Source organism: Haliotis rufescens, unplaced genomic scaffold (assembly GCF_023055435.1).
Source record: "Haliotis rufescens isolate VD_foot unplaced genomic scaffold, xgHalRufe1.0.p SCAF_6, whole genome shotgun sequence".
In the NCBI taxonomy this organism is placed as follows: Eukaryota; Metazoa; Mollusca; class Gastropoda; order Lepetellida; family Haliotidae; genus Haliotis; species Haliotis rufescens.
The window spans coordinates 20,048,247-20,058,444 of NW_025964334.1; the positions used below are offsets into that span (position 1 = coordinate 20,048,247).

The 10,198-nt window shown below is 42.1% G+C and overlaps 1 protein-coding gene across 1 annotated transcript; it reads right to left on the bottom strand.

The window, feature by feature from the left end:
- Positions 1–1,599: 1,599 nt before the first annotated feature.
- On the bottom strand, positions 1,600–10,198 carry LOC124113682 (trans-1,2-dihydrobenzene-1,2-diol dehydrogenase-like). Its single transcript, XM_046474158.2, has 8 exons — positions 10,105–10,198; positions 9,700–9,808; positions 8,967–9,078; positions 7,188–7,351; positions 4,316–4,565; positions 3,840–3,967; positions 2,832–2,985; positions 1,600–1,943 (listed from the first exon to the last, which is right to left on the bottom strand). Exons 2-8 carry the CDS (start codon positions 9,787–9,789, stop codon positions 1,831–1,833), a joined length of 1,011 nt encoding a protein of 336 aa, XP_046330114.1. The 5' UTR covers positions 9,790–9,808; positions 10,105–10,198; the 3' UTR covers positions 1,600–1,830.

A 10,198-nucleotide genomic window follows, 5' to 3' on the forward strand; every position in this document is an offset into this window, starting at 1 on the left:
CACATTCTTGCCAGACGTGAAAGGAGTTAAGAGCGTGTAAACTGGAGGAATCGCCTATGGTCTCGTGGAATGTTATGAGTTGAGTCGAGTTGATTATGGACCTTCTGGATAGGAGTAGGCATGTCCTCATGCGTCCTAACGAACGTCATGGGATCGTCAATGTAAGGCAACCTGGCAGATACTGCGGTAATGATATGGGTGGGTGGTCGGGGGTGGGGGGATTACTATGGCTGCCAGAACGTCCTTGCATATAGTACATAGAAGGGGGTGGGGGGGGTGGGGGGGGGGGGGGGGGGGGGGCGGTCGGGTAGCCTAGTGGTTTAAGCGTTCGCTCGTCACGCCGAAGACCCGGGTTCGATTCCCGACATGGGTGTGCAATGTGTGAAGCCCATTTCTGGTGTCCCCCGCCGTGATATTGCTGGAATATTGCTAAAAGCGGCGTAAAATCATACTCACTCACTCACATAGAAGGGTCACTGTACAGTGCTGCCGAGACAACACACTGGCGCCGGTAGCTGTGCCGTTTGCGCGCCATGCGGGTCCAGGTTTTGTCAAGACGTTGACGCTCAGGACCACCATGCACGTATCGTAACGCCTGGGATTTGATCGGGAGATATGTACGTCGACGTACGAGAGCATACGCTACGTTACGCTGGGCCTGGCTGTGCAATAGGAGTGGGCAGAACTTCCACAAATTTGTCTTAAGGAAATTGATTCGGACATTGCCATGCCTTATACATGAATATTTGTCCAATGGTGGGGGCATGACCCATTGTTGATCTTAAACTTTACTTGTTTTACTTCACAACCCCTGTCGTCTTTCTTTGCACCCTTACAATACGCCGCCAGCATGTTGTATGTCAAGTTACAACTAGTCCTTTTTTTCCTAATCCATCTATTACCATCACTCGATACCTCTTTGTATTTCTGAGATCATCTGTTATTTTCTAATATTCTCAACTTACTTTGGAGGGTATAGAGTTTCACTTATGTATGGAATACTGTAGGGGACACTGTCGCATTCTCGCTTTCTTGCGATTGAGATTATTAGGGAGGCCTTATATATGACATTTCTCGAAAACATCATTGATAACTTTATTATATCGCATAAAGGGATGAGGTAGCACGAATGCGGAAACGTGACAATTACACCACACTTATGTTAGCCTTATTAACTTAAGGACCCGTGAAGATCCGGGGTAGAATAGGTCTTCAGGAACGCATGCTTGTCGTAAGAGGCGACTAACGGGATCGGGTGGTCAGGCTCGCCGACTTGGTTGATGCATGTCATCGATCCCAATTGCGTGGATCGATGCTCGTGATATTAATCACTGGATTGTCGGGTCAAGACTCGATTATTTACAGACCGCCGTCATATAGCTGGAATATTGCTTCATGCGGCGTTAATCAACAAACCAAACCAAACCAAAACATAAGACACGGACTTAGAAATAGTAAATAAATAGTAAAATCCGAATTTGCAGAACTAAGTAACGTAATATAGGTAACATTGCAATGTGACATAATATCCACTGCCATCTGCCAATCAGAATATACCAAAGAAAAATAGTAAAAGTAAAACAATCACACAACAAAACACACACTTTATGTTTATTATATGAAGTAACAATATCAGACAATCCCGCCGTGATATCTTTAACTGCGTCTTCCAGTGGAAGTCAAAGTTTCATGATCTTCGTCGTTTCTATTTTTTGAAGCCGATCATGCGTTATCTAGTAGATTGTAGGCACGCTTCCCACAGTTCTACTCCATGCTCGTGTTCTCTTTACTTCTGTTTCGGAGCTGAACGGGTTGCCAAAAAGGGACAACTTAAACAGTGTACGGGAAATCGTATTTGACGCCAAGTTCGTTGAGCACAGTCTCGATCACTCCCATGATGTTAAGGCTGCTTTCATGAGTCATCAGGGGACACTCCAACAGGCCTGGGAATAGAAACACTGAACGTTAGTTAAGTGGTGGCTTCATTGAAAAGTTGTTTTCAGTCATGTTTGTTTGTTTGTTTGTTGTTTAACGCCGCAATATTACAGCTATATGACGGCGGTCTGTGAAATTATCTAGTCTGGACCAGACATTCCAGTGACTGACATCATGAGCATCGATCCACGCAATTGGGATACGATGACATGCATCAACCAAGTCAGCGAGCCTGACCACCCGATCCCGTTGGTCGCCTTTTACGACAAGCATAGTCACCTTTTACGGCAAGTATGGGTTGCTGAAGACCTATTCTCACCCGGAATCTTCACGGGTAGTTTTCAGTCATGAGGCATTTCAGCTTGGTGTGTGTGTGGTGGAGGATATCCCGAAGTGATTTAGGTCTTCGATGTTTAAAACTATGGTGAAAAACGTTACCACGAATATGCTACCGACAAACTGAGAATTCTAATCAGGTGAAATTTGAATTCGACCCCACGATCGTAAGATTCTGTGACGGTTAAAGGACAATCTGGCACCTTAGTGGAACCATTGGGTATATGGCTAAAAAACAAGGATCATAATCTTGACGAATATGGATTCGAACTCACGTTCGCTTCGGGATTTTAAGTTGATTCGCTGTTATATAACTGACATGCTGTTGAAAGAAGCGTTAAAACTAACTTACTTACTCGTTTACAGAACACATGTTACGGATGCTTCATTAACTAAATAAACACCAGCGCCGTGCAGCTCAAAAACAACTTTCAGCACATTATGCTTTGATGTCTTTCGATTCCATCTGGCGCCAACAATACCTGTTCATATAGGAACGGGTGTACTATCTATAATAAGCTGACAAGTCGGATGTAATGTTTATACGTTTTTAGGCGTACCTTTCTGCAGACATTCTCTGACACACCGCTGCTCATATTGAAATCCGTGACTCTGCGCGCCGTAAAATGTGGGGAATTTGCCTTTCGGGAGGGAGAAATTGAATGTACCCATCGGTGAAGTCATTTCAGTTGGGGCCCAAAAGTTTGGTTGGACCTTTAAAGAAAAGATAAGTGAAAGCATTTGAGATGTTGTAGAGTAACCTATTAGGCTAGGCGTTGGTATTCATTATACATATGTGTCATGTCATAGCTTGCAACAAGCAGACCCCAAACTTTTGCAGAACTGCCCACTTGGTGAGAAAATGTAGGAATCTTGCAGAAAATCACATTTTGTGCGGAACTCGAGCAGAATTTTGCATTTATCTGCAGCACAATTCATCAAATACTCTGCAGAATTGTGAGTCGAAATCTGGTTTAAAACATGTAAACGGATATATATTTAGTTATGAAGCAAAGTTTCTTTGTATTACTTACTGAAAGTGCATGTCTGCATGTTTACACTGGTGATCTCCTGATTCACTTCAATTAGATTGTTAGCCGAGGGTGAGTTTATCATAAAAATGTCTGCCAGTAGTCAGAAAAGAGCAGCTTTAACGTTTGCAGAATTGTATGCAGAATTGTATGCAGAATTGTGTGCAGAATTGTATGCAGAATTATCAAAATATGGGTGCAGAATTCACAGAAATTGAGTTTAGATTGTTTTGCCGCGGAATACAGCGGGGACAGAACAAGAAATAGTTCGCTGATATACGCACCCGATATATCTAGATACGCTGAATCAATTTGTCTTCTGGTAATGAGTTGGTTTTTTTATAATGTCTTCCAGCTCATTTCGTTTGTATGTACAGCTTTCAATTAAAGGGCACCGTTTACAATTGAATTAAATGGTATGACATAGGGTTTCTTCTGATATTTGCTTCAAAAGAGGTCAGCAACACTCCAAGAGACTCCGTTTAACCTGTTAATCGTGACACAGCACATAAGTCTCCTACCTGACGCCTCACTCACCCTGATACTTCCCTTTGTGCCGAGGATGGTGGCTGCATTGTCTTCATGAGAGGTTGTGATGTTGTACACCAGGCTGGCGATCCGGCCGCCACTAAAGCGGAGTGTGATGGCGGCTCCGGTGTCCACCCCTAGGGAATTTATGTCATAATAACCATAATGATAATGATGATCATGATGATCTCGGACCCATTGCTCACCCGTGTGTCTCATGATGATTATGATGGTGATGATAATGACAACAACAACACTAAAAGCAGTTTTACAACCATCGGTAGCATCGTCGTCATCAACATCATACTCATCGTCGTCATCAAGTTCACCATAATAATCTGCTACATATATTATTATTATTATTATTATTATTGTTGTTGGTGTTATATAGAGCGAGTTACATTTTACGTTTCATTTACAGCACGACGAGTATCACAATGATTATTACAACAGCAACCATTTACAAGATGTTACTTCTGTCATACCATTTTCCGATAGTGTGCCCTCAACGCTAACTTTCTCTGGCTTTTCGCCGAAGACAAAGTCGGCAAACTGGACGGTGTAACAACCGAGGTCGAGGATGCCCCCTCCCCCCTGTGCCTTCTGGTTCATCCTGTCGACGCTGAAGTTGTCGACACAGAACTTTGCCGTCACCACCTTGATATCACCGAGGCTGCCGGAGTCCAGTTCTCGGCGGATCTGACGGTACACTGGGAACATCCTGGACCAGAAACCCTGGTTCAAGAACAAGCAGTCAGTGTGTAACCTTAAGTGAGTGAGTGAGTGAGTTGGGTTTAACGCCGCTTTTAACAGTATTTCAGTTATATCACGGCGTGTCAGCTTAATGTGGGAGGAAAGCCCCAAGTGATGCAGGTCTCAGACGTTTACCACTTCGGTGAAACCGACGAGCACGGGTATGGTGCTGACAAACCTAGAAACATAATCGGGGCGAACCGGGATTCGAACCTACAATCATAGGTTTCTTGCGCGCCCAAGGGACGCAACTCTGCACAGCGAATCGCGGCGCCTTAGACGACTGGGCTAACCGTGCCCCCGTGTAACCTTAAGATGGTGTAAAAGAGGCCAATAACCATGGACCTAAATCCCTGGTTCAAGAACAAGCAGTCAGTGTGTAACCTTAAGATGGTGTAATACAGGCCAATAACCATGGACCCAAATCCCTGGTTCAAGACCAAACAGTCAGTGTGTAACCTTAAGATGGTGTAATAGAGGCCAATAACCATTGACCCAAATCCCTGGTTCAAGACCAGTCAGTGTTTAACCTTAAGATGGTGTAATACAGGCCAATAACCATGGATCCAAATCCCTGGTTCAAGACCAAACAGTCAGTGTGTAACCTTAAGATGGTGTAATAGAGGCCAATAACCATGGATCCAAATCCCTGGTTCAAGACCAGTCAGTGTTTAACCTTAAGATGGTGTAATAGAGGCCAATAACCATGGACCCAAATCCCTGGTTCAAGACCAAACAGTCAGTGTGTAACCTTAAGATGGTGTAATATAGGCCAATAACCATGGATCCAAATCCCTGGTTCAAGACCAGTCAGTGTTTAACCTTAAGATGGTGTAATAGAGGCCAATAACCATGGACCTAAATCCCTGGTTCAAGAACAAGCAGTCAGTATGTAACTTTAAGATGTTGTAATAAAGGCCAATAACCATGGACCCAAATCCCTGGTTCAAGACCAAACAGTCAGTATCAGGAAAGATATAACTTTTAAGTTGTATAATATAGGCCAATAACCCTGGACCCAAGCCCATTTCTGCAGGTTTTTCAACAAAATTAGATACCAACTGAAATCTTTAATATTTAAAGTTGAAATCTGTAACATATAAAGAACAATTTTCAAAACGCTTTGATAAAACTTTTTTCTTATAAAAAAAACATTTCTTCAAAAATCTACATACGTTCGTTACCCTATCATCCTATAACCATATCTTGTAGGTGCAAGAAAACATTCCTTCCTAAATTTCTCGGTTTCGTATGAAAATTGTTTTAGTTCATATTGATCAGGCTAACATCCACTATTTCATGACATCGTTGCCGAGATGCATATGCCCGTCTGATAGATGAACATCAATGAACACCTTAAACTGAAGAACATAGACGCAAAAGTGACAACAATGGGCACAAGACGGAGAACATGGAATGAATGTTCATTTTAAAATGTTCATGTGTCCGATGCGTGTTTATTTCCAAATTTGCAAATAACATCCTTCGCAGGAATAACTGCCAAATGTAGACTGCGTTCGATTGTGTAGATTGTATTGGATTACGCTGAATGGTACTAGATTAAGTTGTGTTCTACTGGATTACACTGGGTTGTTTTTGATTGCGTTGCGTTGTATGAGATTGCGTTGTGTGGCATTGGATTGCGTTGTGTTGTATTGGATTGCCTTGTGTTATATTGAATTGCGCTGTGTTGTATTGGATTGCGTTGTGTTGTTTTAGATTGCGTTGTGTTGTACTGGATTACACTGGATGGTATTAGATTGCGTTGTGCTGTATCGGATAACGCTGGATGGCATTGGATTAATTTGTGTTGTATTAGATTGCGTTGTGTTGTATTGGATTGCCTTGTGTTATATTGAATTGCGCTGTGTTGTATTGGATTGCATTGTGTTGTACTGGATTACACTGGATGGTATTAGATTGCGTTGTGCTGTATTGAATTGCGCTGTGTTGTAATGAATTGCGCTGTGTTGTATTGAATTGCGCTGTGTTGTAATGAATTGCGCTGTGTTGTATTGAATTGCGCTGTGTTGTATTGAATTGCATTGTGTTGTATTGGATTACGCTGGATAGCATAGGATTAATTTGTGTTGTATTAGATTGCGTTGTGTTATATTGAATTGCGCTGTGTTGTATTGAATTGCGCTGTGTTGTATTGAATTGCGCTGTGTTGTATTGAATTGCATTGTGTTGTATTGGATTACGCTGGATAGCATAGGATTAATTTGTGTTGTATTAGATTGCGTTGTGTTATATTGAATTGCGCTGTGTTGTATTGGATTGTGTTGTGTTAGATTGCTTTGTGTTGTAATGGATTGCGTTATGTTGTGTTGTGTGGTATTGTATTGCGTTGCGTTGCGGGGTTTTAGATTGTCTCGTGTTGTTTTGGCTTACCCTGTGCTTGATAACTTTGGGTTGTATTGGACTGCGCGTTGGGATATATTTGATTAATTTGATTGGTATTAGATAAAGATGTGTTGTTTTGGATACGGCTCCGTTGGATCGGATCAGGTTGTATTCTATTACATCAGGTTGTGTCGTATTGTAAACGAGCTTGGAAACGACATATCGTTGCAGATACACAGACGCCATGTTTTATTTTACCTCCATGAAGAAGAGCTTCTTCTCTTTGGCGAGGGCGAACACTTCCTTGGCGGCAGCCACTGTCATGGTAACGGGTTTCTCACACACAACATGTTTCCCAGCATTCAGACACAGAACACTCAGTTTGTGATGTTCTGGGTGAATCGAACCGATGTACACGATATCTGGAATAACACAATATAACTTACTAATATTTTTTTCACTTCCTTTTTAGGGACCACAACCTGTAGATTTGATGGCGCTTAATTCAGTTTTATGTTTCAGATGTTAAGTTTGACGTCGTCTGGTATACAGACAACATAGCTCTATGTCTATATCGACATTCTGACCGGTGTTTGCTGTCAGTGGTGATTATGGGTGACATTGGTTGCGGTAGATATGAATAATATTACACCAATAATACCCTTTAAGACAACGTATGTTCTCAAAGATTTTACCATTAGTCTGATCATTAGTGTTCAAATTACGTCGTGATTTTAACCTCAAAATACCATCTTCCCGAGGCAAGGGAGTTGACTGACAACCAAAGTCCAGTCTCCACCCTTGTCGAACTCGGCTGGAATTTCGTGGCCCAACCGTCACTCCTACCCGGACGACAGGATTTAGATACGTTGGACCCCTCCCCTTTTAAAAAAAATGCTGGACCCACCCTTGCTTCTCTATCCCTTCGACTGACAATATCAGATTCCACCTCTCACATCACTTGCTTTGCAACAAAATGGCCTCGCCCAGTGAAGGCGTTTTGATCGATAATCAAGATCTGTAATGTAATATAAAGGGCCTTATCTCACGAAGTGCATCAAATCATTTGAGCACCTTGATTAAAAACATGAAAAGATTTGGAAAATATCTGTCGACGCCCGGTTAACGATACACGTGTTTTGCAAATCTTGCAGTCGATCGAAATCTGCATGTTGAAATCCATGTTTAGTTCGTTCCGCGATTTTGAATGGCATGTGCATGGACTCGTTAGTCCAGCCAAAACATAATTCCAGCCGAGTTCGACAAGATGGAAACTGGACTTATATAGTCAGTTAACGCCCTTGCCTCGAGAAAATGGTGTTGTACGAACTTTAATATTGCTTGAAGACGGGTGCCACCGGTGGGGCAGGATACGCTTCCGTTTTTGCGAACCCCTGGCCCCATCACTAATTATAGTGATTCATTAACATATGCTCATGATATAGTCGGAATTATACAACGGACGCATTGCAGAGTTTACATGGCTACGGACATGGTTTTGTCGCTTTCTATTTCTAGTTCGGCGAGGGTGGAAACTCGACTTTTACAGTCACTTAAGTCCCTTGCCTCGGGAAGATGATATACCGATAAGCGCGGGGGTCAACATATTACAACTAACGGTAAATATCTTCTCAAACCAGGTGCAGAATGGCAGAATTGAAGGACCATCGATATGTATGTCAATTCATATGTCCTGTCTAACCATGGTCACCTTGTTTTACGCGTTCACTTACATTAACTTTTATGAATCTTCGTCATCACGGTAAGAACAGTGACAGAAAGTCGTACTAGCAAGTCATCAAAGTTCATGACAGGCGTGAACGAGAACAATCCAAATGTAACACGGAGCCTGTTTTATCAGGGTTATTTCACCCATGTCCTGAAAACATAGGTCTTGATTTCTTAAGTAGTCCGGAGAATGACACGACAAATGTATGTAATGTGTCTCCACTGTCATCGAAAAGGTTTCCAGATTAACCTTCAGTGTTGTGTATGAAATACAAAGCACTTATATATCATAATACGGAATTTATGTACCGATGTCTGGATTTTGAACCAACTCGTTGTAACTGCCGTATGCTGTTTTGATGCCAAACCTGTCTGCAAATGCCTGGGCCTTCTCTTGTGATCTTGCTGCTATAGCTAATACCTGGAATAAAGCAGCACATTCATGTATAGTCAACGGCTACTGAAACTGTGGCCATGTTCTTAGTGTTATATTATTGTTTTTACTTCCATTTTTATTTTCATAGATTTGAGGCGTTCTAGTAGAAGTATTGATGAAACAGTAATTTTCACCGTTTGTAAAGCGAAAGAAATTTGAGGTGTGGTTTCATCACATGATTTGTATTTTGTTTTGTTCGGGCGAGTTGATATTTAGGCGTTACCTTTTGCTAGTGAGTGAAACAAACAAAGCGAAGGCGAATCAAGGCGAATCTGGAATCACATTCTCACCTGTCCACAAAACACCCCTATATCACTCATTCACTTCCTGGTTTGTTTCTCTTCCATTCACTCACTCACATATCCCACCTAATCACTCACTCAATCACCCACTAACTCACAAATCAACCCAATCACCCACCCACTCACACACACACACCCAATCACCCAACCAAACACACACACACCCAATCACCCAACCACACACACACACCCAATCACCCACTAACTCACAAATCAACCCAATCACCCACTCATCCACAAAATACACTCACTCATCCACTCACTCATTCATTCACAAAACACATTCCCTCACCCACATACTCACCTGATGCTCATCCGAGCTCTGACTAAGTAGGCCTGCAGTGAAATCCCCGGATATTTTCCCAGCGCTGAATATTCCCCACTTGGTTGCCATGGCTAACTTTATGATGAATCTGAAGAGACAAACCAAACAATGGCTTGTTGCAACGGGAAAAAATCAGCGACGTAGGTGGTAGGGTGCGAGTGAGTGAGTGGTTTGATCATTCTTCACTTTCGATCCTGGTTTTTAACTGAGTGAATGCATATTCAATGCAATACTATACATGAAACTAAATACGCACCCTTTGAATTATAATTATGCAAAAATTAGCCTAGTTCCCGTGTGACACTGCTGTGACAAACTCTTCCGAATTATGTGTAATTAATGTAAACATTAATGTTATATCAAGTGTGAAAAACGATTGCCTACCTCACTCTTTGTGCACAGGGTCGACTATATCACAAAACTTTGAAAGTGCGCAAGAGGTCACTTCCCGTCCTTTTCAACTGGTTTACGTTATCTT

Bases quoted from the DNA above. Each gene is read 5' to 3' on its own strand.
- LOC124113682 (XM_046474158.2), bottom strand. From the start codon at position 9,789: ATGGCAACCAAGTGGGGAATATTCAGCGCTGGGAAAATATCCGGGGAT. The intron at 2,986-3,839 runs GTGAGTGAGGCG...TTTTCTTTAAAG, and splicing joins GCACAAAGGGAAGTATCAGG to GTCCAACCAAACTTTTGGGC. The intron at 1,944-2,831 runs GTACGCCTAAAA...TTCTATTCCCAG, and splicing joins CAGAGAATGTCTGCAGAAAG to GCCTGTTGGAGTGTCCCCTG.